Raw genomic sequence first — 27,707 nt, 5'->3', positions numbered from 1 at the left:
TACAGTTATCAGTCTTGTCTTTCTTCTTTACTTCTTTCATCGGAATAGTCAAAAAAAAAAAATAACAACAGGTCCTGGTATGAAAACTCACCTGTTTTATTTCTTTTATTGGAAGGGATTGCATATGTGGATTTTGTAGATCAATGGCTAAAGCAACTCACAGTTATCCTTACCTTTGCTACAGCCTTCAAAGAAGGGCCTCCTCTTTCCTATTCACTGAGATAATGTGGGCACGGTTTCGGCATGCAGAACACAACTCCGGTGTCTCCCCTTTCACTTCTGTTTGCACGATTTCCATTTTTTGTACTCACTGAACTATGCTGATGCCCTGGCACTGTACTTTCTGCCCTAGACATCCTGTGCAAGCGGCTGTCTTACACCCAAATTTGAATGACTGTTGAATAAGCGACAGGGAAATCTTTATCAAAGTAATCAGGGGTTCCAAAAACCACAAATAACAACAAAAGCTGAGTTTGGACTGAAATCAGCAAAGACCATTTGCATAATAAGGGGCTGTGTGAGTCAGTAAGTAGTTTTGCTCTAGCACACTGTACTGGGCTCTGTTATTTTCTTACTCAGCCAAGGGGAGGGCAGGTGGGGTGGGAAGGGCATTGCTCAGAATGTTTAAAAAAAAAAAAAAGTTGACATCATGCAAGTCATGTGATTGGACACAACCAATTAAGACAGCTTGCGGAAAGGGGAACAGTCAAATTTGTAATTTGGGTTGCATGAAACACTTCTTTTGGGCCTCATAAACAACCACAGAACCACAAGTTGTGTGCAGAAGCAGTCACACAAGACTGGGTCGTGGATATTGGTCAGCAAAGAGGGCGAATCATTTTGACTGTAAACCACAGAGTTTCATAGAGTGGTAAGCATCATCAAAACCACAACCAATCCACTATATTTGACTATTTGAGTGTTGTATTTTTTTTTCTGAAGTGCATTATCATAGAGAGAGAGAGAGAGAGAGAGAGAGAGAGAGATGCCTGGGATACATGCTCAAAGAATGACAATTCTTGTTTTTTTTACTTTCCAAGTTGAAAGAGAACAACATACATTGCCCACCAATTCTAAAGGCTGAGGGCGTTTTAAAGAGGAAATAATGGCTTCCAACAACTTTTTTGAGTCATTTCCTTCATACCCGCAGTGCTTCATGAGAGGTAAGTGCAACCGAGGGGATTTTGGTGTCATTAGTTTTTTTGGGCTGTCCCATCCTGTTTTTAGACAGAGCATGCTCTCTGCCATGCCTCATAGTTTAAGAGATTTCTGCTTGCTTAATCTGACTGTCTTCTCTGAGGATTTCCAAACGTCCAGCATAGATTTCACTGCTACTTCCCCCCCCCCCCCCCCCCCCCCCCACACACACACACACACACACACACCTCTCCAGCATTTAATTCAGCTGCTGAGGTGGTCGGTGCATTCTCCTCTATGTGGTATATTTCCAGTCCAAGCTGGGTGAAATTAGTAAAGGGCTGTGCAGCTCATGCAGTTTTGCAAAACGGTACATGCAGTCTTGCATGGCTGCTAATTTTGTGTGCACAGAGGTAAGAACAGATGCACACATTTCTAGCGAGACAGGATGCTGCTGTCTTTATGTTCACCCATTATAAAGCCTGGCACAGGTTGGAAACGCTCAGAGGTGTGCTTGCAGCCGGAGCCAAATAACTTGCAGGCTTCAGGGCTGTTCCCAGGGAAGTCCACTGGCACTTTCCATCACTGTGAGATGCAGCCACGCTCCTGAGAGCAGTCTCTGAAACTAGTGTAAAACAGATAAAAGTGTAACGTCCAGCAGCATGAAAAGGAAGTTTTCTCATCAGTGCTGGGGGGACGGGACAGTTTCTCACAGCCCTGAATAGAACCCGATGTAATTAGTCACTAGCTTTCCAGATAAGTAAGGCATGTATGTCTATCTTCTCGGAATTAACCCCCAGGTCACTAGCGTGTGCAGCTGACCCTCTCATCCCCAAAACATTCATTCGCGAGGCTTTCTGTCTGCTGCAACCTGTGTCATTGGGATGACCGACTAAACGATCAGTCATCGGTCTGGCTGCAAGAAAGGGTTTAAGGGTTTCTCACAGACCTGAGCGCTGTGTGCGTTAGTCACTGGCATTATTCAGCTTCGTGAGGCAGCGGAAGAAGGTGGGCAGCGTGGCGACCCCTTGTTACCCCCCCTGCCCCGTGCTTCTGCCAGCCCCAGCCCTGGGCACTTGTGAAAGTGATACACCACGGAGCTGATCAGAGCACGGGGATTTTTTTTGTTTTGTTTTGTTTTTAAGTGGCGTCGGAAGACGGTTCTGCCAGGTTGAATCACAGGACTCTCTGCCCTGATTCGTACATTCCTTTCGCATCGCTCAGTTCTGGTAGCGCGCAGAGGCAGCGCAACCAGCAGCCGCTAACTCTTTCCTACTGTCCTACATGCAGAGAGGAGCGGAAGCAATATTTGCAGGGGAACCAAAAATTGTGCCCTCGTGTTTTCAGGGGTGGGGAGGAATGTTTAGCTACCGCGTTTAGCACCGTGAAGGCCTGTTTTAGAAGATATACGTGCATTCGTGGAGAGGAAAAGAGCGCGGCTCTTCCGGAGGGGCATCAGTGAAATGAGAGCAAGAGAAACCAGAACTGCCGGGGCACCGAGGCAGTTAGCAGGAGTGTGACCCGGTAATGGAAATAGGAAACAAATCTAACATCATCAGATCACATAGATCTGTGATCCCAAAGATTGTGTGACAGAATGATAGCAATAACACCGCAACAAGATCAACGAAAATAAAAATAAATAAAAAAACAGTAAGACGAATGGCATTAAAATAATTCGAGATCCAATGTTGAATATAATTAGCACAAAACCCCGAGGCCAGGATTTACTAACCCTTAGCAGCCGATAATGGCGTTACTGTGCGTTATCTACCGCTTTGCCTGTTGGCGCATTAAGCCGTAGTAGATAGGAGCCAGAGTGAAAACAAAACAAAAACAGAGCCTGCTAAGTAAAAAAACCCCAAATGTAATCAGCAGAGCAGAAAAAGCACAGAGCAGCAAAATAAGCTAAAAAGTCAATTCATTTAGCCAGGATCTGACCATATTCACAAATAATAATAATAATAATAATAATAATAATTCTGCTTTTAAGGCAGATAATAAGTTAGGCAACTTATCAAAATGCAAAATGAGAGATTGTCCCTCCTGAGGTAAGACCTTGATAGATGCTATCTCTATTATAACTCTAGATATAGGTTTGAGTGGATTCATGGGGTGCAGCCCTCCCTCCCCCTGAAATGATCCAGGTCTACCCTCCCCCCCCCCCCCCCCCACCACCACCACCAATATGATCTCCCTGTCCCTTCTCCCTCCCTCCCCCCTCAAATATTGCAGGCATATCGTGCCTATAATGTAGGCATGTTAGTTTATGAGGCATCCCTTTGGAAACTAAGGAGAAGAACCCCCATGGTTGACCGGCATGTTAAGCTCCGCTCGCTCACCACCCCTCTGAAGAGTCCTACGGGGATGAGAGTGGGACATCCGGGAGCGAGGCTTCCAAAGAGCCAGTCAGAATTTTGCTTCCCTTTTGTTTTCGCCCAACTGGGTGTATTTCAAAATACTTCAACAAAAAGGGATACTTGGGCCTGGGAGCAAGAAAAAATAATCATTCCCTTGCCTGAATTGTTCTTGCTGATATTACTCAAACCTTGTTTACACAGACTGCTCATTAGAAATGTCCAAAATTGTCGTTTTTCCTTTTTTCCCTTCTGAAATTTATTGCACTTGCTCTCTTAACAAACCGTTGTTTTCGTCCATGGATTTAACTTTATCAGGCTAGGCAATACTGGCAGAAGGAAACCCATAATTCTATTCTTAGTCTGATAGCCTGTGAAAATTGGGGAGAAAAAAGGAAAGAAAACGTCAAGCAATTGTTTGACTCTGTGTGAACGGTGCCAAAAGCCCTGACATATTAACTGACTGTGGTACACCACAAAGGATATGGGTTTTCGCTATCATATCTCACCATATCCTTGCTTCCACGGCTAGGTAAGGAAACTAAAATTGTGGACATGTCCAGCAAGAACATCTGATGCCCTGAGATAGTGTTTTCCTTTCCAATCTAAAAGATCGAGGCCGTCTTCTGCAAAACAGATGCTTGGAATCCATCTTTCTGGCAAAATTAATAATGGTTTTCCAGAGCTCGTATTCAGTCCGACAGGATGCTGAAGAAACAGCTTTCACAAGCCCTGGAGGACCATAATCCCAGCCATCACTCAGCAGGGACACCCCACAGTGGGATACAGAATACTCACACACCAGTTACTGAAGTGGTCCATCATCTGTGGTCTTCCAGTGAGGGTGGGTCTTACATTGATGGCACTAGATTGAAAGGCTTACATGAGAATAAAGCTATTGGTGGTTGTGGATGTATATATATATGTGTGTGTGTGTGTATTTGTGTGTGTAGAGGGTGGAGGGTTGGGGCAGGGGAGTTCAGGTAGAGAGGAAGGTGAGCCAGACCAAAAATAATAATAATAATACCAACAATATGGATGATTTGAATTTCTATAATAACATCTATTTGTTACATTTGTATCCCACATTTTTCCCACCTATTTGCATGCTTAATGTGGCTTACATAGTGCCGGAGATGCGTTTGCAGACTCCGGTGTTAACAAATACAGAGTGATGTTGAGCTAAGAAAAAGTTCATCTGATACAGCCACATAAGGTCATAATGCAGCGAGAGAATTGTGTTTTGCCCATTCCGTATTTTAGTTTTGTTGTGTTGCAGAGATCATGCATTTATGTTGGGTTGGTAGGGTATGCCTTTTTAAAAAGATAAGTTTTTAGTGTTCTCCGGAAATGCTAAAACACTTTCAAATGTAGGGGTCCTTTTACTAAGCTGCAGGAAAAAGGGCCCTGCGGTAGCGGCAGGGGCCGTTTTTCCCACTTTCCAGAACCTGTTTTACCACGGCAGGTAAAACGCCGCCCCCAAAATTGGCCACGCGGTACGCTAACCTTTACCGCATGGCCATGCGGCAGGGAGTACTTACCGCCGCCCACTGAGGTGGCAGCAAGGACTCCCACTGTAACCTGGCGGTAACCGGGCAGCATGCGGCAATGCCCGATGACTGCCGGGTTAACACCGCACTACAGAAAACCAATTCCTGGAGCCCCAGCATGGTGCGCGCTCCAGCAGGAACTACCGCTGACAGCTGTATTGGGCCGGTGGTACTTCCGGATTAGTGAGCGGCAAACCGGCGTTGGGCTTGCTGCTGCTTTGCAAAAGACCCCCTTAGTACTTGAGAACCTTAGGTGTGACTCAGGATGGGTGACTTGGCGGTGTTAAGGGAGACTGCCTGACTTTTTATAAGGTGTCATGGTTGGTAATCCCCACAATGTACCATAGCATATGCTTGTACCCATACTGAACGCACGGTGGACAAGAAAATAATAAAATTATTATTATGATTATTATTCAGTTACTGTTAGGTATAGGGAGATAAGTGATTTGCACCAAACCACAGAAACAGAGATTGGCAGAGCTGAGATTGGAACTGAGGCACAGAGAAACAAAGATTTTTTTTTCCTACATCTGTTTTACAGATATTCTTATACAAAAAGTCTTTGCTGAAGAAGGTCTCAGATGACACAGAAAGTCAGTGGCAAAGCTGGTTTAGAACTGAGGAGCAGGGAGATGAGTGAAGGCAATTCTCAGTCCAGGTGTACTCCTGCAAGCTCGTTTTCAAAGGGAAGCTCCCCAGAGAACGTTCTTTATCATTTCTTGCCTAGTGGGTACAAACTGTGCACACACACCTTGTGACATAGTTCTGGCCCGTTCTTCCCATACCGAAAAGTATGTATGCTATGGACAGCCAGTGCATTTAATTTATCCTGTACCAGGGGGAAAGAGGGGATGTTGACGGATAAATGCCAAATTCCTTTGAAAATAGCTCTCAAACTGACTTGCCCATCTCGGTTCCAATGTCGGAAGTTGTCCTGGGCTGCCCTGAAAGGGTGTTCAGTTGTTTGAAATATCACATAATAAGCCATTTACAGGTCTTAGGTTGATTCATAAAAACAATAGGACCTGAGATTTTGGGGTTCTTTCATTGCCACCAATAGCATTCACTCTTCTTACCAATTTGCGTTATTCTTACATATCACACGTTAAGTAGAAAAGCGCGTGTTAATAATGAAACAAATAGGTGAAACAAAGCAACATAAATGGGACAAAACCCAGAACTGGTTCAGAATCTGAAGGGAAATGAAATATTGTCCCATGCACACCTCTAATGCACTGAGGGCATCTGCAAAGCATCGGGGGTACCCTGGAAGTGGGATGCATGGCTAATAGGGATGTTCATTCATTGGCAGCCATTCAGGTCATTAACATGCCTTAAACATTTCACAGGTCAATATTCCAAAGTCCTTATCCAGCTAAGTGCTGCTGACTGGAATATTCAGAGGCTCTTCTCTCCCTCATTCTATAACAGGTCTTCTAAAGGTAGGCGCCAGTTGTGTGTCTAAGCTACAGAATACTAACACACGTGTGAATTTCTGCACGTAAGTGCGAACTGCACACTCAGTGGTATTTCTCTAACAGAAGCACACAACCTGCCGACACGGATGTGCAAGGGGGGGGGAATACACACGTGGGCACAGTTTGGGTGGGCAAGGGCAGGTCCCACATTTACAGGCATTACTTACAGAATAAAGTTGTGCACCGATGCTGCATTTAGGCATGTGCATGTACACCTGGTACTGACATGGCGTGAGTGTGCCTAGATGTAGGTTCGTAAAAGCCGACTTTCACTAGTATTCTATAATAGAACCTGGACACCCCAATGTTGTTCTAGAATTAGTGCTAACCCCCCAAATCCTATACACGGCACTCAAAACTGCATACACAAATTTGGATGTGTATCCAATTTGCACGTGCAACTTAATTGCGAAATGAGCCAATTAGCACCAGTAATTGAGCACTATCAATCAATTATCGGCGCTAATTGGGCAACAGTTTGGATTTACGCACGCATCTTGCTATGCCTTATTCTATAAAGATGCGTCCATCAATTTTCTAGCGTGCAACCTGAAAAGGGGGTGTGGCCATGGGGCGTTCACTAGACATGCACACAGTATTATAGAAACTGGTGGATCCACGTGAAGATTTACACCAGGTTTCAGTTGGTGTAAATCCTCGCACCCAAAGTTGGGTGCTGATCCCAGTGCTACACGGCAGTCAACTCAGAGCGCTGTTTACAGAATAGCGCTCAGAGTGTATTTTTTCAGTACCCAAATTTGGGCAGCATTCACTGGATCTAGTCCTTAGAATGCAGCATCAGGGCACCTAACGTTTTGCACCCTTTATAGAATTGCCCCCTATCCGGATAGCGCCACTGGATACCCATACAGAACACCTCTGCACTGTGTGGATAGTGCCCAGGATAAGGGCAATATTTAGCGGGCCATCCTTGTAACTTATCCAGATTACTTAGGACAGATAGAAGGGCCGTCCTGTGTTATCCAGATAACAGACTAGATATTGCCTCATTCTGACAAGTTCTGACCACCTTTATCTGGATATTCAGTACCAGCTGCTATCTAGATACTGGTGCCAAATCTCTTTATATTTTTTGAACCCCACAGTTGGGGCTGGACTCAGTATATGGCATCGAAAAATTTGCGCCAAAAAAAATCGCCACTGAATGATAATCTACAAAGGCTGCTCCGTGATAGGCATCCTTTATGATATATGTTAAAGCCATGTTATAGAAAATCTTTAGCATCATATCTATGTTGGTTGAATGTTCTAATGCATGCTTATTAGGTGTATCATTAGTATTATGCTAACATTGTATTATATCTCTGGTATTTGAATTCCAGTGCTGTTAAATGTGTATATTTTTGATTCTGTTTCATGATAGTTCTATTATTAGGTTTCAATTTACTGTTTTCAAGTTTACCTCATTTATTGTATTTATGTTTATTCTTGGTTATTTTATTATTGTTATGCTGTTAACAAAATTGTAAGTGTTATGTTAAACTGTACCTGCTGTACACCACCTTAGGCGAATCTCTCTATAAAGGCGGTTAATAATTCCCAATAAATAAACAAACAAGAGAATCCACACCCAACTATGGGCATGAGCATTTAAACCAACTTGAAACCAGGTGTAAATCTCAGCATAGTAACATAGTAGATGATGGCAGAGAAAGACCTGTACGGTCCATCCAGTCTACCCAACAAGATAAACTCATATGTGCTACTTTATGTGTATACCTGACCTTGATTTGTATCTGCCATTTTCAGCATGCCAGTTGGGTGCAGGTTCCCCCAAAATCTATAACACTGCTCGCATTTGAAGGGAGCACCGCTGAAAGACCCATGTCCCTCCTATCATTACACCCCCTTTTCAGATCCACATGGAAACACTTTGGTGCTATTCCATAATGGGGGGGGGGCTTTTACTAAGGCACGTAGACACCTGCACGCGTCCAACATGCATCAGTTTGGAACTACAGCCCGGCTACTGTGCACCCCGAGCGGTAATTCCATTTTTTACGTGCGTCCGATACGTGCAGCAGAAAATATTTTTTTATTTTCTACCATGTACATTAACCGGGCAGTAATCAGCAGTGTACATGCGCTGATGATTACCGCTTGGTTAACACGTGAGACCTTACCGCTAAGTCAATGGGTGGCATTAAGGTCTCAGGCCCAAAATGGATGTGCCCCAATTTTAGTTTGCATGCTGAAAAATGGATCTGTGCATATCCAATCCTACACCAGCGCAGGCCATATTTCGGTGCACCTTAGTAAAAGGGCCCTAAGGTGCATTAGCTCTGCGCCGATCAGCCATTTTTGGTTCATTTTAGTGCCTTGCTTCTGTTATAACGCTTTTTTCATGTTGAAATATTGGCATGGAAATAACACATAACACTAGGCAGCATATATAGAATTCCCTAGTTGATGTTTAAAACACCACAGCAGCTGAGCATTGACCCATGAGTGTGTGCAAAATTGATTTCATGCGTGTTAACTTACGAATTAATGCACATACAATTGCTTTGCATGTGTTGAAAAGTTCTAGTGTGCATTTTAAAAAAGTTAAGGAAATGAACATGTGAAACAAAACAAAAATGCTGAGAAACTGATGGAAAACATCCAAATGATTTTTTAAAAATGGCCTCTGCACATGCTTAATGACTAATGTGAGCTTGTCTACAATGTTTCTACTGATTTATGAAGTTGCTGGGACCTGAACTGTCGTCCCTTACGTGCTGAGGACTATAAATTGTCAAATATGTAGAGAGCAGTGGTGTAGCTACGTGGGGCCACAGGGGCCTGGGCCCCCATAGATTTGGCCCTGGACCCCCCTGCCGACGACCCTCTCGACCCCCCTCCCGCCGCCAACCCTCCCACGCCGCCGCCGTCGCCTACCTTTGCTGGCGGGGGACCCCAACCCCCACCAGCCAAGGTCCTCTTCTTCCGGCGCAAGGCTTCATTCTGTTTCTGTGAGTCTGACATCCTGCATGTACGTGCAGGACGTCAGACTCACAGAAACAGAACGAAGCCTTGCACAGGCAGAAGAGGACCTCAGCAAAGGTAGGCGACTGCGGGGGGGGGGGGCAAAGTTAGTGGTGGTGGCGGTGGCGGGAGGGGGGGTTGGCAGTGGCGGGGGGGTCGGCGGTGCCGGGGGGGCTAAAATATGCCCCCTCACCTCGGGCTCTGAACCCCCCTCCTGCCAAAGTCTGGCTATGCCTCTGGTAGAGAGAAAAGCTTAAAAAGTAGGATTGACCAGAGAAGCCCTGCTTCCATTATTTGATGGCATCATGTAATGCCAGGACCTTCTTGATAAGAACTCAGTAGGGTTTTACTATAAGTCAGTCCACCACCAATGGCTGGTGAAAGTGGCATGCACAGAAAGCTGGATCCCTTGTTCTGCCGCCTGAGCCCATCTTACTTTCCTCACATTGGACTAGATTCTATATATTATGGCTAAAAAAATTGGCACCCCCAAAAATTTGCCTAGGCGTATTCTATAAAGTACGCCTACATTTCTGTACGGTTTATAGAAAACATGGTGTAAATGCCAATGCCTAAATTAAGTGTAGAATGGGTGCATTCTATAACAACGCATATAGATATTAGAAACACCCATGACCCGCTCATTTCACACCCATGGCCATACGCCCTTTTCAACTCTGTGACTTAGAATTGACGCGCATCACATTACAAAATACGTTAAGACAGCTAGTGCATAAATTCTAATTAATGCCAATTAGTGTCAATAATTTGTTAATTGGCAATTATCAGCACTAATTGGCTTGTTAACTAATTTAGTTGCACATGCAAATTCAGAATACAACCAGATTTGCGCACACAACTTAATCCGCACTATATAGAATCCGGGGGAAAAGCCAACATTTCTTTATTTCCTTTGCTAAATCTTAAATTCATGGGGGTAATTTCATAACAGGGTACTTAGCTTAATAGAATGGGAAAGCACCTATTTTTTTAGCCTAGCAAAATCCCACAGAAATCGTGTCTAGATTGAATGTTGAGACCATACATGTAAATGTGCATATTTTATAAAAATACATGCATAAACAGTGATTCCGCCCACATTCCACCCTATCTCCATCTTCGAGCACACCTTCTGCACAAGTACATGCTAGTTTGCACCATGCACACTTTTAGATGTGACCTAATTTTGTAAGAGCTCATTAATGCTCATAAATCAGCACATACAAGTGAAAATGGTTTATCAAATTATCATCATAAAGTTCTAGTGGATTCCAGATTTGATAAGTTATTTCTTGTCTACTAACAGAGAAGGCTAGGTCGGAGGGATAGTTCTTATTAGAGAGTCTGTTATTGGAGAAGGCCATGTCTGAAGGAAAGGCTAAAGAGGTTAGGGACCTTCAGCTTGGAAAAGAGATGTCTGAGAGGGAACATGACTGAGGTCTACAAAATCCGGATTGGTAAAATGGTAAGGGTAAACGTGAATTTATTTTTAACTCTTTCAAAAATGTACAAAGACCAGAGGACAATCGATGAAATTCCATGGAAATACTTTTAGAACAAATAGGAGGAAATATTTTTTCACTCAAAGAACAGTTAAGCTCTGGAACTCTTTGCCGGAGGATGTGGTAACAGCGGTTAGCGTATCTGGGTTTTAAAAAACGGTTAGGACAAGTTCCTGGAGGAAAAGTCCATAGTCTGTTATTGAGATGGACATGGGAGAAGCCACTGCTTGCCCCGGGATTGGTAGCATGGAATGGTGCTACTCTTTGCATTTCTGCCAGGTGCTTGTGACCTGGATTGGCCACTGTTGGAAGCAGGATACTAGGGTAGATGAACCATTGGTCTGTCTGATGCAGTATGGCTGTTCTTATGTTCTAATGAAGGATTGCTCTAACTTGCAGTTTCTTCTGCCATTATAATTCATATTCAATAGTGTTGAACCAAGCAGGAGAAGCCCCTACCCAATCAAACCCCACTAAATGGGCTGGGAGGGGATATTTAACAGCACTTAACTGACCAGTGCCACTGAGTATCTCCGCTAACTACCATGACACTGTCTGACCAGTCAAAAAGACAAATGGGGTTCACACTTTCCACAAGGACAGAACACAGCAGTAACAGGGTGGAAAGGAACCAATTCCAAAACCAATTCCACTCGGTACAGATTTGGTATAGCATGCAAGAGTTTAAAATGCTCCACTATCAATCGATACACAACTGAGCACTCATTGATTGGACCTGTGAGGAAGGCTGTTATAGCCGAAACACGGGCAGTGTTGGGTCTTAATAAAATTTCATTGGAGCATCTTATCCTGGTGTGGTGACTGATCACTTGGAATTGGTTCCTTTCTACCCTGTTACTGTCTGACCAGTGCCAGGATAGTCTAGGGGTAGAGCCAGTATTTACACAGTTAACAGCAATATTTAGTCCACTAGCCAGGGACATAAAAGTTAGGACAGAAAAAAGGCTGTCCTAACTTTATTCACCAAGCTACCCAGGTACTGGTCTGAATATTAGCCAGTGTGTGGGTAGCTGCTGGGTAGCTACACTGAACCAGATATTCAGTGCCAGCGCCTGGACATGGCCCAGCATTGAATACCCAGGCTTCATTCAGCCTGTGGTTGTCAGCATCTTCAACAAGGAGGTTTTATGACAGGAGGTGGCATGAGCCTGCCTGGGGCTGAAGTCAGTGGGCGGAGCTTGCTGCCATATTGTTTGACCCAAAACATCCGCAGACACAATTGAAAACAATAGCAAACTTGTGAGGTTTTTATTTGAAAGCTTCCCATGTATAACTGGATACTTCTGGGGGATCCTGGGGTGTGAGCCATGGTCCACAGGTACAGGTGCTCCAGAGCTTCAGACTTGTTTTTGGAGCCACAGGAGGCTTGATTTTTGTAGGGAGGCAGCTTTAAGGAAAGCCCTGCCTCTGCCTGAGCCTTGGGGCTGAGTTGTGGGCCCCCCCCCCCCCCCCCCCCCCCCCCACCAGAGGTTAAAAAAAGAACCTTGGGTTACATATGGGAAGCTTTCAAATAAATTTTAAAAAGCTGTCAAAATAAAAAAAAACCACACACATAGTCATAAACTTCATAAGTTTGCTATTGCTTTCAATTCCATCAGCGAATGTTTGGAGTCACACAATATGGCAGCTGCGCGGGGGAGACGGCTTCAACTTTTTGATGTCATGCCGTCTCCTGTCATAAAACCTCCTTGAGCTTAAAGACCGCTGACCACTACAGAATGAAAATTGGGCCCTCTGCTCCTTGGAGATGAAGTACCTGTTGAGGCACACCTCCAGACACTACAGCATACAAGATCTGCAGAGCAGGGTTACTATATGCCTTTTCTGTCAACCAGACAGACTGAATCAAAATCTTACCCCAATGCATGTATGAATTTCTAGGTCGTTTCTTTGAAAAAACAGGAACTATAAACCCATAGATATACAGGGTACAACCAAAATATGTTCAGTCTGTCCACATGATATGCACTTAGTTGACTAACCCTACTAAGAAATTGATCCAGAGAGAGTCCCACATCATTTAACCCAGAGTCCTGGCTCTTCAGTGCAGCCTATACATATGCATATTTTCATACAGTGAATGCAGATGTATTGTGGGTGTTCTGATAATCAGACCAGCTATTTTCTAGTAGCAGTTCAAGGCAAGTTACATTTAGGTACAGTAGCTATTTCCCTGTCCCCCAGCTTATAGAAGTGTTTGCTGCATGAACCAAACACAATATATCCCATTTATTAGGAATATATATATTTTTTTTTTACATTTGTACCCCATGCTTTCCCACTCATGGCAGGCTCAATGCGGCTTACATGGGGCAATGGAGGGTTAAGTGACTTGCCCAGAGTCACAAGGAGCTGCTGCCTGTGCCTGAAGTGGGAATCAAACTCAGTTCCTCAGGACCAAAGTCCACCACCCTAACCACTAGGCCACTCCTCCACTGTTCCTACTATTTGAGATTCTACATGGAATGTTGCTATTCCACTAGCAACATTCCATGTAGAAGTCGGCCCTTGCAGATCACCAATGTGGCCGCGCAGGCTTCTGCTTCTGTGAGGACGTCAGACTCACAGAAACAGAAGCCTACGCAGCCTTCTACATGGAATGTTGCTAGTGGAATAGCAACATTCCATGTAGAATCTCCAATAGTATCTATTTTATTTTTGTTACATTTGTACCCTGCACTTTCCCACTCATGGCAGGCTCAATGCAGCTTACATGGGGCAATGGAGGGTTAAGTGACTTGCCCAGAGTCACAAGGAGCTGCCTGTGCCTGAAGTGGGAATCAAACTCAGTTCCCCAGGACCAAAGTCCACCACCCTAACCACTAGGCCACTCCTCCACTGTTGCTAATATTTGAGATTCTACATGGAATGTTGCTATTCCACCAATGTGGCCTCGCAGGCTTCTGCTTCTGTGAGTCTGACGTCCTGCACGGCTGCGCAGCCTTCTACATGGAATGTTGCTAGTGGAATAGCAACATTCCATGTAGAATCTCCAACAGTAGCAACATTCCATGTAGAATCTCCAATAGTATCTATTTTGTTTTTGTTACATTTGTACCCTGCGCTTTCCCACTCATGGCAGGCTCAATGCAACTTACATGGGGCAATGGAGGGTTAAGTGACTTGCCCAGAATCACAAGGAGCTGCCTGTGCCTGAAGTGGGAATCAGTCTCAGTTCCTCAGTTCCCCAGGACCAAAGTCCACCACCCTAACCACTAGGCCACTAGGCCACTCCTCCACTCCACAATATGTTCAGTTTAATGTGTTTTTTACATTTTTTTCCTTCTGCATCATTCTCTAAGCTAATTACAATATTATGAACAAATGCACATTAACCAGATATCTAGACTTAATAAATCAGAACAGACCAAATCCCACAATCAGGCTTGATTGGACTTTTTCAGTGGAGTCTCCATATGAGGCCGCTGCCAGCGTGTGTGATGTTAGAACCAGGTTTTGCATGGAGTCCTCACTATGACGCCCTTTTACTAAGCTGCGCTAAGCGATGGGATTAGCGTGTCCTTATGCGGGCCTTTCCCGCACGCTAAGCCCATTTCTAGCACAATCATCAAAAAAAAAATCAATGTGGGCACTTAACTTCTCCTATGTAGGAGGCGCTAAGGGATCCCACATTATGAGCATGCTAATCAGTTAGCACAGTGGTAACGTCAGAGTGCTGGCCGATTAGCGCCCCCTCCAAAAACAAAAATTAAAAATATCATGCATTTAGCACGTAGAAATGGCAAAACCAATGCAGAACATTTCAGCACATCCTGCGTCAGGCTATTTTTCCTGCATTAGGCATGCATTAAAGGGCATTTCAAAACCAACAACAAATTCCACAAGATGCAAAATGGCTTTGTGCTCAGGGAAGAAGCCTCAAAGAGCTCCGAGACCCAAACTAGATCTCACGGAGCTTAAATGGACCCAATGGTCCTCTCTTCATCATAGGCAAAAAAAACCGATGTCACATCTAAATAATTTTAATAGGCTGTGGTAACTGAACTAAATAGACATCCTGTTTTTTCATAAATACAGAGACAGTCTGTTAATCATACGTGGAACACTACTAGTGCTTAACACGCTATCCGATTTACGCTATTGCACTTATCTTAGTCGAATAGTGTTCAGCTGCTCTCCGCTATGCGGTCCTCCACTGCTGCCCCTGTGTGACTGAGATGTCTCCGTTCTCAGATAGCGGTATCCCCCTCAAACCCAACCCCTAACACAATGATTTCTCCCCCCCCCCCACCCCCCAAATGTAAGGGCTCTTGTTGAAACCTTGTTTGCTGCTTTTTTGTTTCTGAAGGCAATATGAACATAAGAAAAGCCATACTGGATCAGAGCAATGGTCCGTCCAGCCCAGTATCTCTTCTTTCCAACCGTGGCCAGGCCATGTCACAAGTACCTGGCAGAAATCCAATTACTAGCAACATTCCGTGCTACCAATCCCAGGGCAAGCAGTGGCTTCCTCATGTCGGTCTCAATGGCATAGACTTTTCCTCCAGGAATTTCTCCAAACCTTTTTTAAACCAAGATACACTAACCGCTGTTACTACATCCTCCAACAAAGAGTTCCAGAGCTTAACTACTTCTTAAGTGAAAAAATATTTCCTCCTATTTGTTTTTAAAGTCTTTCCATGTAATTTCCTTGAGTGTCCCCTGGTTTTTGTACTTTTGGAACGAGTAAACAATCTATTTACTTCTACTCATTTTACACCTCTCAGGATTTTGTAGACCTCAGTCATATCTCCCCTCATCCGTCTCTTTTCCAAGCTGAAGAGCCCAACCTGAAGAGCCGTGGATCTGTCCCATTTCAACAGAGATAGTGAAGCAAAAGCAACTATTTACTAACGATTTATTAAATGCCTTTATGAAGAGATTCACCCAAGCATAAATACATTATGGTGGTTGGGAGGCGGGAACTACTGCTGGGCAGACTTATACGGTCTGTGCCCTGAAAAAGACAGGTACAAATTCAAGATATGAGTTTATCTTGGGCAGACTAGATGGACCATGCAGGTCTTTTTCTGCCGTCATCTACTATGTTACTATGTATTAAATGAGGTAAACTTGGAAACGACAAATTGAAGCATAATAACAGAACTACCATGAAACAGTATCAAAAATATACACATGTAACAGCACTGAAATTCAAAAAAACAGAGATATAAAATGATGTCAGCATAATACTAACCAAACACCTCATACAGCTTACCATGTAGCCGAGAGGTCAAGTGCAGATATATAGATGGGGACAAGATGGGTAGTACAGTTGGGATAAATAGATGGGTGGCTAAACTCAAGGCAAGTTCTTTGTACAGTTAAACAAGATATAAGGAATTGGTCTAAGTTACAGTGTCTGTAGCAAGCTAGTCCAGGTGCAGAACGAGTGTATAGTCAGTCACCCTACGTATTAAAGGCTTGAAAGAAGAGCCAGGCTTTTACCTGCTTCCTGAAGTAGAGGTAGTCTCAAACTACATGCAGTATGGAGGCTACTCCTGAGAAGGCTGGCTGGCAGGTATCACATTCTGCAATCTTTTTTTTGATGAGAGTACAGATAGCCAGTGGCGTAGGAAGGGCGGGGCGGTGGGGGCGGTCCGCCCCGGGTGCACGCCGCTGGGGAGGTGTAGGCTCCGCTGGTTCCCTGCTCCCTCTGCCCCGGAACAGGTTCTGTTCCGGGGCAGAGGGAGCAGGGAACCAGTGGAACCGACACCCCCCCCAGCGGCGTGCACACAGCAGGCAAGAATGCACTCGGGGGGGGGGGGGGGCTTGGGTGATGCTGAAGGGGGGGTGATGCACCGAGGGGGGGGTGTCATGCTGCACCCGGGGGGGGGGCTTGGGTGATGCTGAGGGGGGGGTGATGCACCGAGGGGGGGTGTCATGCTGCACCCGGGGGGGGTGCACAGCGACAAACTGCCCCGGGTGGCAGCCGCCCTCACGACGCCATTGCAGATAGCGATGCTTCTTGAGAGGACCTTAGAGGTCCGGAAGGTGTGTAGAGAGCAGGGCTTTTTTTGAGGGGGTACTTGGGGGTACTGAGTACCGGCACCTTTTCCACTGTCTGCTAAACTTGACCCATGGTTCTCATATTTTAATGAAAGAGCTCAGGTTCTACATACAAATTCTGCCTTGTCATAGATTCTATGACTGGTTGCAGGGGTCCTGGCTATTGTGGGGTGAGTCCCTCAATGATCACTCCACCCCTGAAGGGTGGCCTGGCATTTGAGTACCAGCACCTTTTTTGCTAGACAAAATGCACTGGTAGAGAGCTAACTTATTCTTTAAGTATTCTGGTTCATTTTGTCTGAGGACCTTGAAAATCAAACACAGAGTCTTAAATTTAGCCCTGGAAGGTACCGGCAGCCAGTGTAGGTTTTGCAATAAAGGGTGTAATGTGGTCACGCTGCTTGAAGCCTTCTATCAGTTGTGCTGTGGCATTTGAATGTGTTGGAGCTGATACAAACTCTTTTTGGTTTGACCAGTGTACAGGGCATTACAGTAGTCTAGTCGTGATGTTATCATAGCATGGACCACTGTGATCAGACTGAGAGAGATTTCGTAGCTGCCGCAAGTGACAGAGACAATTTTTTAAAGGTTGTTTTGAATTTGCGGGATCAGAGTGAGTGATGACTCTAGCAGTATCCCAAGATTCCTGACCTGTGCTTTTAGAGGGAATTAGAATTAGAATTTTATTATATCTAGTACCGCCCTTGTCCAGAGCAGAGTACAACAAAACATACATTAAAAATATAAAATCAACAGATATAGTTATGTTTTTAATGATGTATAATGTTATATGTATAGATGTTTGTCCACCACTCTGGTCTCAGTGGTGGGTATGTAGTAGCAGGGGCATAGCCAGACACCCAATTTTGGGTGGGCCTGGGCCCAAGGTGGGTGGGCAGAAGAACTCTGCCATGTCCCACAAGTGATTTGGTCTCTCCCTCTCCCACCTGCATGCCATATGGTCTCTCAAACATCCCCCCCTCCCTCATATACCTTCTAAATAGCAGATTTTCATCTGCAGTGAGCAGCAGCTAATACACACTGCTCATGTTAGCCCCACAGCCTTCCCTCTGATGCAACTTCCTGTTTCTGCGTAGGCGGGACTACATCAGAGGGAAGCAGTATGTATCAGTCACTGCTCGCTGCAGGCGAAGATCTGCTATTTACAAGGTATGCAGGAGGGACAGTTGTTGGGAGTTTTCAGCTGGTGGGGCTTGGGGATCCCTGCCAGCCACATCATAGGTGTGCTGCTACTGGGTGGGCCTGAGCCTAAAGTGGGTGGGCCTGGGCCCACCCAGGCACACCCTTGGCTACGCCACTGTGTAGTAGTATATAAAAATGTATTCTTATTGTGTTGATAAGCTTTTTGGTTTTGTTCTGAACGTTTTCCTCTTGCTCCTTTTGTCTTTCCAGCTGAGTCAGAACCAGCTTCTATTGAGTTACAGCACCATAAGGGCTTCGGTCACAAGTTCCTCAAGTTTCCCCCAATTTTACATCTACCCATTTACATAGACGGTCGGTAGCCCAACTGTTTGGGGAGGCTAAAGGGGGTGGAGCTTACCTCCATACGCTCCTTGGCAGCGACGTCAATGAAGAAAAAGACACTACAGGCTCGCCGCCAGCTTCTCCCTTCTCTCTGCACACAGTGTCCCGCCCTCGCGGAAACTGGAAATGCATCGCCGCAGAAGGCGGGACACTGTGTGCAGAGAGAAGGGAGAAGCTGGCGGCGAGCCTGTAGTGTCTTTTTCTTCATTGACGTCGCTGCCACGGAAATAAAAGGTCAAAATGCGGGGGGCAGGGGGCGGGCTGCATCGCAAATGGAAGTCCCCAAGCCTCTTATACGGGGGCACCCATGCCCATTTAGCTCAACCATTGCACTGAGAGTCTTCAATTAGGAATGACAGGCTGCATCAAGAACCCAGCTAACGTGGACCTTGAATCCAACTACTAGGTGACGCGTTGGCATAGGTATAGGCAGCGGAATAGGGTGGACCACTGGGGTCATGGCCATACTAATATTTTGCCTAGCACAGTATCAGCAGCTAGAAGAGTGGGAGGCAGGGACAGTGATTATTTGGGGGGAGGGGGGGAGGGGGGGAGAGGGACCTCCAAGCTGTTCCACTGCCCCTGCTCCTAAGGCCTATGAATGAACATTGCCAACACAGTGACCAGAGAATCAGCAGCTGAGCTCACGAATCAAACCCAGCTCTTCCCTGTGAGCCACCAGGTTCAGCCTTTGATATATTACATTTTAGGCATATTCACCATTCTCCTTGCATTACAATTCCCCGTACATTGTAACTATCTTTCTCTTGTATGATTAATGACTCCGCAGACAAAGCTCAAAACGTTAATAAGCTGTCTCCGTACCAGTAGCGCCATTAGCCTTCCATAATCTGTTTTCATATAAACCACCTTAATGAGAGCACATTAAAAGGTGGCAGTGCTATTTACTTCCCAGAAGCTCACAGCTCTGCACTCGGTGTGACGATAATGCTTCAAAGTGCTTCCCTCTCCCTTAACTGTGAGTGAAAGAAAATTCCATTGTACTGTATGAAATGGGGCCTCACATTTCAGGCTTTTTGCTGACTGCAGGCCTCCATTTACATGCATTTTACAACTAATTCCCTCTCTCTCTCTCTTTTTCTGTACTTCTATCCCTTTTCGACAAAGATATCAATTTACTCTTTCTGCACTTTGGAGCCCCCTGCCGCACATCAGGGACGTAGCCAGACCTCACGGTGGGAGGGGGCCAGAGCCCGAGGATGGGGGCACATTTTGAGTGCCACCTCGCCTCTTTGCCCCCCCCCCCCCCACCGCCTCACCTCCATGTCACTTCCCCCGCAAAAATAAATACCTTTGCTGGCAAGGGTCCCCAACCCCCGCCAGCCGAAGCCTTCTTCAGCGCCGGCCTCCGGCGCAGCCGCATTCGCTGCCCTGCTCTTCTTTCTTCTTGCTCCTCCTCTGCAGGCTGACGCTCCTTCTCAGTTTCACGTAAAGGAGCGTCAGCGTGCACAGGAGGAGCAAGAAGAAAGAAGAGCAGGGCAGCGAACGCAGCTGCGCCGGAGAACGGCGCTGAAGAAGGCTTTGGCTGGTGGGGGTTGGGGACTCCTGCCAGCCTAACCAGGGGCCTGGATGAAATTTGCAGGGGCCCAGGCCGCCGTGGCCCCCCCCCCCCCCATAGCTACGCCCCTGCCGCACATGCTCCTGAGTATTTGATACCAGGGTATTCTTACACGTTGTTGAGATATGTTTCATTCCAGCCCACATTACTTACACATCAAGGACTAGATTCTATATATATATAGCGCCTGAAAATTCCGCAAGGGAAAAAACCCTAGGCGTATTCTATAAAGTACGCCTATATTTTATAGAATAAGCTTAAAGTTCTGCATGGTTTAAAGAATCCGCCGAGCGCCTGTCCGCATGACTAAACTTAGTTGCGGGCAGTTACATCAAGTAAAACCTGGTATAAATGCTGACGCCTAAATTAGGCACAGACTGGGTGTATTCTATAACAATGTGCATAGATTTTAGAAATGCCCATGATCCGCCCATTCCACACCCATGGCCACACCCCTTTTCAACTGTGCGACTTAGAATTTACGCACATCAAGTTACAGGATACGCTTAGTTGGGTGCGTAAATTCTAATTAATGCCAATTAGTGTTGATAATTGCTTGTCGACTGGCAATTGTCAGCGCTGATTGGCTTGTTAACTAATTAAATCCAGAATATGACTGAATTTAAGCCGCGCTATATAGAATCTGGGTCTACGGGCTAATTTTATAAAGGCTTTTCCAAGTGGACAGGCTGTTTTACACGCAGAAGAGATCTTTTATATAATTATCCTGTGGTACATGCACATTTATTTATTAGGATTTATTTACCGCTTTTTGAAGGAATTCACTCAAGGTGATGTACAGCAAGAACAACTCAAATATCAGCTATAGACAATTACAGCAGGAAAAATATTCAATCAGCAATACAAAGTATGGCATAGTATATTACTTACAATGTCAATACAATACGTAATAGAACATTTTAATAGGCAACATAGGGAGTAAGCAAGGATGGCGTGGAGGAGTGGCCTAGTGGCTAGAGCACTGGTCTTGCAATCCAGAGGTGGCCACTTCAAATCTCACTGCTGCTCCTTGTGATCTTGGGCAAGTCACTTAATCCTCCGTTGCCTCAGGTACAAACTTAGATTGTGAGCCCTCCTGGGACAGAGAACTATCCAGAATACCTGAATGTAACTCACCTTGAGCTACTACTGAAAAAGGTGAAAGCAAAATTTAAATAAATAAATATATGAAATGTTGCTACTATTGAAGATTCTACATGGAATGTTGCTACTATTTGAGATTCTACTTGGAATGTTGAGATTCTGTTGTGGCTATTTGAGATTCTATATGGAATGTTACTATTCCACTAGCAACATTCCATGTAGAAGCCTGCCCTTGCAGATCAGCAACGTGGCCGCGCAGGCTTCTGTTTCTGTGAGTCTGATGTCCTGCACATACATGCAGGACGACAGACTCACAGAAACAGAAGCCTGCGCAGCCGCATTGCTGATCTGCAAGGGCAGGCTTCTACATGGAATGTTGCTAGTGGAGGAGTAGCCTAGTGGTTAGTGCAGTGGAACATCGAACGTTGCTACTATTTGAGATTCTACATAGAATGTTGCTATTATTGGTGGTTCTACATGGAATGTTGAGGAGTGGCCTAGTGGTTAGAGCACCGGTCTTGCAATCCAGAGGTGGTTGGTTCAAATCCCACTGCTGCTCCTTGTGATCTTGGGCAAGTCATGTAACCCTCCATTGCCTCAGGTACAAACTTAGATTGGGAGCCCTCCTGGGACAGAGAAATATCCAGAGTATCTGAATGTAATTCACCTTGAGCTACTACTGAAAAAGGTGTGAGCAAATCAACACTTACATACTGCTATAATCCTCTCTGCAGGGCTCAGTACAGTTTACATTAATTAGATTGCATAAGAGGAAAACAGTTTCCTAAACAGTTCGGGAATGTCAAAGCTAAAAAGACCAGTCCTATTAGTAGTTAGAGGGTAAGGTACAGTAATGGTTGATCATTTTTAGAGTAACAGGAGTATGAAAATAAGGGACTAATTAAAAAAAAAAGTTGCAAATGAGGTCAGAAAGGTGCTTGAATATTATTTTGCTATTGTATGTACAGCCGGTATCATTCCATGTGTGTGTGTGTGTGTGTTTCTGAGTGCATACTTTGGATGCATCTAGGGTGGAGTTGTGATGTACTCACATATTTTATAAAATAAGCAGTACACAGCTAGAAGATAATTCTATAAATTGGTTCCCAGACATATGCACTATCCCCCTAACCCCTAATTCTGTAAAAGATGCCAAAACGTTTGTGTGCAAATTTGGGCATGTGCCCAATTTGCATGCACAATGTAATTGAATAGCAAGCTAATTAGTGCCAATAATTAGCTTTTTAACAAGCAATTATTGGCACTAACTAAAGTTAATTGAACTTTATGTGCATAAATTTAGGTACGGAATGCATGAATTTAGGTATGGGATCCGTGCCTAAAATTTACACTTGATTTGAAAAAGGAGGTGCAGAATTAGGGGGGTCATGGCAGAATGGAGAGTTCCTAAAATTTACACGTTGTTATAGAATAATGGGGATACGCACATAATGGAGGTGCATACATTTGCACCATGTTTCAACAGGTGCAAATGGTCACTCCTAAAGTTACGTGCGATTCCCGGGCGTAAGTACTATTCTATAAACTGCGCCTAACTTTAAGCCAGGCTCATAGACTAGCACTTTTTTCAGCACCAATAGGTTTCTTTAAGGGATACTGAGCAGAAACTCTTCTTCGAACATTGGTCAGTGAAAGTAGAAATGGAGTATGTAGCGGTCATCAAGTTATAATTCTCCAATTTGATTTGGCTACGGCTTTTGATGTACTACTACTACTACTGCTACTACTATTTAGCATTTCTATAGCGCTACAAGGCGTACGCAGCGCTGCACAAACATAGAAGAAAGACAGTCCCTGCTCAAAGAGCTTACAATCTAATAGACAAAAATAAATAAAGTAAGCAAATCAAATCAATTAATGTGAACGGGAAGGAAGAGAGGAGGGTAGGTGGAGGCGAGTGGTTACAAGTGGTTACGAGTCAAAAGCAATGTTAAAGAGGTGGGCTTTCAGTCTAGATTTAAAGGTGGCCAAGGATGGAGCAAGACGTAGGGGCTCAGGAAGTTTATTCCAGGCGTAGGGTGCAGCGAGACAAAAGGCGCGAAGTCTGGAGTTGGCAGTAGTGGAGAAGGGAACAGATAAGAAGGATTTATGCATGGAGCGGAGTGCACGGGAAGGGGTGTAGGGAAGGACGAGTGTGGAGAGATACTGGGGAGCAGCAGAGTGAGTACATTTATAGGTTAGTAGAAGAAGTTTGAACAGGATGCGAAAACGGATAGGGAGCCAGTGAAGGGTCTTGAGGAGAGGGGTAGTATGAGTAAAGCGACCCTGGCGGAAGATGAGACGGGCAGCAGAGTTTTGAACCGACTGGAGAGGGGAGAGGTGACTAAGTGGGAGGCCAGCAAGAAGCAGATTGCAGTAGTCTAAGCAAGAGGTGACAAGGGTGTGGACGAGGGTTTTGGTAGAGTGCTCGGAAAGAAAGGGGCGGATTTTACGGATGTTGTAAAGAAAGAAACGACAGGTCTTGGCAATCTGCTGGATATGAGCAGAGAAGGAGGTCATTCAATTGAATCTGTTAGGAGATATAGGCCTTATAGGAAAAGTAATTGCCTGGTTTAAGGGGGGGGGGGGGGGGTTGCCAAACAATTAGATCGACCATATTACACTCATTTTCTGAACCCTGCAGAACGTAAAGTCCCACAGGGATACTTCTGTCTTACACCAATTCTTATCAACATTTTAATGAGTTCATTTGGTAAAGTTTTTGTACAATGGAAGATAAGGGGTTTTTTTTACTTCTACAGATGATATCACAACATTTATAGTCGTGCTGTCAGGAAACAATGAGATCTCATGTACAGTTCAAGACTGCATAGATAAAATTTATGCTTTAACATATCGCATGAAGTTGAATTCTGACAAAACCAAAATGTTGTGGTTAGGTATTCCACCAAATTAATTTTTAAGTGATGGTTTAGTCCTCAGAGATATAAAATTACCATGCGAACCTTTTTTTTTAAAGGTCCTAGATATTATTTTAGATTCTTCTTTATTCTTTCTAAACTCATGTCGATACCTTAATAAGGAAAATGTTTAGTAAACCGCACCAACTTCATTGGATTTGAAAATATTTTATATTTGAGCATTTGCAATTAACAGGTAGCTATTAAAAAAAGATTAACAGATGAGCTATTTTATTTTCCTGAGATTTTATTAAATTTTAAGGCAATGTAACATCAACATTAGATAAACAAAAAAAATAAAAGAAAAACAGTAAAAATGCGATGAGTACAATCAGAGGAAACCAATAGAAGTACAGGCTAAAGAGAACGTAGTAGAGTAATAGTAGATATTCATTAACAATCATGAATAAATTAAAGAAGAATTAACGAACTCAGCAAGCAGTGCCCAGATGGAGCATTTTTTAAGGGTAGAGCTTGAGAAGGTGGCGGCTGCGACTTCATATTTATGGTATAATAGAAATGTGATTGCCACCAAAAATGCTCATTTAATAGCTTGGAGTTCTTCCAATTGGCCAGAATCAGTTGCTGTGTTATAGTTATTAATATGTCAAATAGGGGCCTTTGGTTATCAGGGAGGATAAGAGAGGGAGGGAGAGCAGGATTTGAAGATAACCAAGGACAGAGAGAGAGAGGGCAGCTGAGTCTGAAAATTCCAGAAGCATTGAATTCGTATTCGTAGATAATATGAACCAAAGTGCCTTTTTGGGTGTGTAAATTAGAGGAGCTTAGGCGGGGATTGTGCAATTTTCTCGGAGTCCAGACAGCTCTGTGGTAAAGAAAGGTTTCTTGCAGAAAGAGGTTTAAGAACGGAAGACCGTAAGCGAGAATGTGAGGATTCAGGTATACTTTGATTATTATTATTTATTGCATTTGTATCCCACATTTCCCACCTTTTTGTGGGCTCAGTGTGGCTTACAATATGATATGAATGATGGAAGTACAATTTGTTACAGCTTGGTTATGGATTACATTGTGAAGAGTTATGCGAGACAATCAAAGTGTTGTTGCAGAATATAACAATGGATCAAAGCTTTGAAACATTGGAAGGAGACAGCGGGAAGCTAGAAGGGCATTATGTGTGGTATACATATTTCTGTGGGTAAAGGTATGAGTGAGGTTAGATTGCGGGGGTGAGAGTTCAGAAATGGATGTATTGATGCATTAGTGAACAGTGAGGGTGGACTTTATGTGTTTTGGTTCTTTCCGTAAATTTTATCAAAAAGATGGGATTTTAATAATTTGCGGAAGGAGGCTTGCTCGTAGATCGTTCTCAGGTTGCGCGGCAGTGTGTTCCAGAACTGCGTGCTCATGTGAGAAAAGGTTGATGCGTGTAGCGTCTTGTATTTTACGCCCTTGCAATTAGGGAAGTGGAGGTTGAGGAAGGTTTGGGATGATCTTCTAGCGTTTCTGGGTGGTAAGTCTATGAACTCAGACATGTAGGCTGGAGCTTCGCCACGAATGATTGGATTCTTCTTCCCGTATCAGTTGAAAAGAGTTCTTATGCTTGCAACGTTGAGTGAGCATCATTTTGTAAACGGAGGAAGCAACATGTCCGGCTGCCGCATCTAACAGAGCACTTGAAAGCTGGCAAATTGAGGGTGTTGATGGGTCAGGACAGTTCAGCAGGTTGGATTTTTTTTTTCGGACAATGTGTCCTGTAGCCATTGAAAATATTGAGATGAGTCCAGATGAAAATAGATTGCAGTTTATGAAGTGGTAAAAGGTTCGTATGAGCCGAGTCTAGGATATCTTTTAGTGTCCAAATTTTACAGGCTGGCCATGATGACCAATAGCAAGTTGCCTTAACACACGAGCCCTTACCACCACCTGTTTTGAGAGCTCAGGTGCTAATCACGCACTAATCAGTTAGCAGGGGCGACAAGGGTGGTCGCACAGGGCCTCGCGCTCCTCGGGTCCCTGCATTTCTGACACGTCTGTCCTCCTGTCTCGGAACACCTCCCTGCTCCGTACCTTAATGTGCATCCACATTTCAGTAGAGAGCGTCAGGCAGCAATTTTCATATCCCCTCAGCTGCCGAGCCCAGAGCCTCCTCGCTGCTGCGTCCTGCCCCCTTTTGATGTCACTTCCTGCTTCCGCAAGGGTGGGATGCAGGAGCGAGGAGGCTCGGGGCTCGGCAACTAATGTGATGTGAAAATTGCTGCCGCTGTCTGCCACTCTCTACTGAAAAGTGATGGATGCATATCAAGGTATGGGGTGAGATGGGGTTACGAGAGATTTAAACCTTCTTTTAAACTGATAAATTATGGCTTATGCTGGTGAGCGTGGGTGGGCGTGGGCAGGGCAGGTGTGGGTGGGAGGCGGGCATGGGTGCAGGCACCGACGGGGGGGGGGGGGGCACTGAACTGGTCTTCACAGGGCTGCGCAATTGCTAAGACCGACCTTGTCAGTTAGCATGCCAACTCTCCGCTCCCTGACATGCCCCCTGCATGAAAATGTTTGTAAATATTTTAGCATGTGGTTTGCATGTGTGCATTCAAAAATGACCACAGGACACCCCGCGGCATGCCATTTTAAGCTGGGGTAAACACATGTTAGTGCCACAGCTTAAAAAGGACCCCTCAGTTTTCATCTGCAGAAAGTTTACAACATAAACTGATTTTTTTCCTCAATATTTTCATACCAAGCAGCTCAAATATAGAAAGCTTTCCTAGTAGCTGTTAAAGCTGACTGCGACTATCTAAGTTTTCGCAGAAAATTGAAAACAATTCTATTCACTACATTTCCGAAGATTTATTTTTTTTCTGTTTTGTGATATCTCAGTCACTGACTGATCTTTTCTGTGTGAGCCACATTGAATCATATCATTTGGAAAATGCAGAATACGTGAAACACATTGTATTGTATTTACTGACCTTTCTTGATTGGGTCTTCATTTCCTCCTGCCTTTGGGAGGGGCCAAGAGTAAACTGGTTAGAAAAGTAAAAATAAATAAATAAATAAATAAATAAATAAATAACCTAAAACCCAAAAGGAATCTGACCCTAAGACTGGGCTGCACCTGTAATGATATTCTAGCCTGGGTCAGACCTGCATTTCTAATCAGAATGACATTTTATTACAAAGACCCTCCATTTTTCAGCCTTTACCTCATAATAGTTTCCTGGCTTAATCTTCATTTAAATGTGTGTATTCCACTGATTCAAAATACTGTCCTCAGTAGATTGCAAAAAAAAACACACAAAAAAGTGTGAAATAGCAAAAAAAAAAAAACAACCCATAAAACAAGCCAAAAATACATGATAATCGATGCACTTTCTTTTGCAAACTAGGTGCAAGCACTCCCATCAGCCCTATGGCTCTTTGGCTGCTGCAAGTGCTCATTCCTAAAATATAGGTGCATATTTGACCAGTTACACTAGTTTTCCATAAAGAAAAGTAGGTTGCTACTTCTCAGTCAATTTTCCTAGCAGCTAAATATAGGTGCCCTCTTAT

General features: G+C 44.4%; 1 protein-coding gene across 3 annotated transcripts in view; it reads left to right on the top strand.

Moving 5' to 3' along the window:
* The first annotated feature begins 742 nt into the window (after nucleotides 1-742).
* RUNX1 (RUNX family transcription factor 1) overlaps nucleotides 743-27,707 on the top strand; it is a 272,687-nt gene continuing 245,722 nt past the window's right edge. Inside the window, exons 1-2 of one of the 3 annotated variants that reach the window (XM_030202187.1) lie at nucleotides 743-871; nucleotides 1,041-1,163. In XM_030202187.1, coding sequence (XP_030058047.1) covers nucleotides 1,106-1,163 — 58 coding nt within the window. In that variant the 5' untranslated portion in view covers nucleotides 743-871; nucleotides 1,041-1,105. Of the gene's footprint in view, nucleotides 872-975; nucleotides 1,164-27,707 lie in introns of those variants that run through there. The other 2 variants (XM_030202188.1, XM_030202190.1) reach the window with 2 other exon arrangements.

The sequence above is a fragment of the Microcaecilia unicolor genome, chromosome 4 (assembly GCF_901765095.1).
Source record: "Microcaecilia unicolor chromosome 4, aMicUni1.1, whole genome shotgun sequence".
In the NCBI taxonomy this organism is placed as follows: Eukaryota; Metazoa; Chordata; class Amphibia; order Gymnophiona; family Siphonopidae; genus Microcaecilia; species Microcaecilia unicolor.
This window is presented reverse-complemented; position numbering and strand designations above follow the sequence as displayed.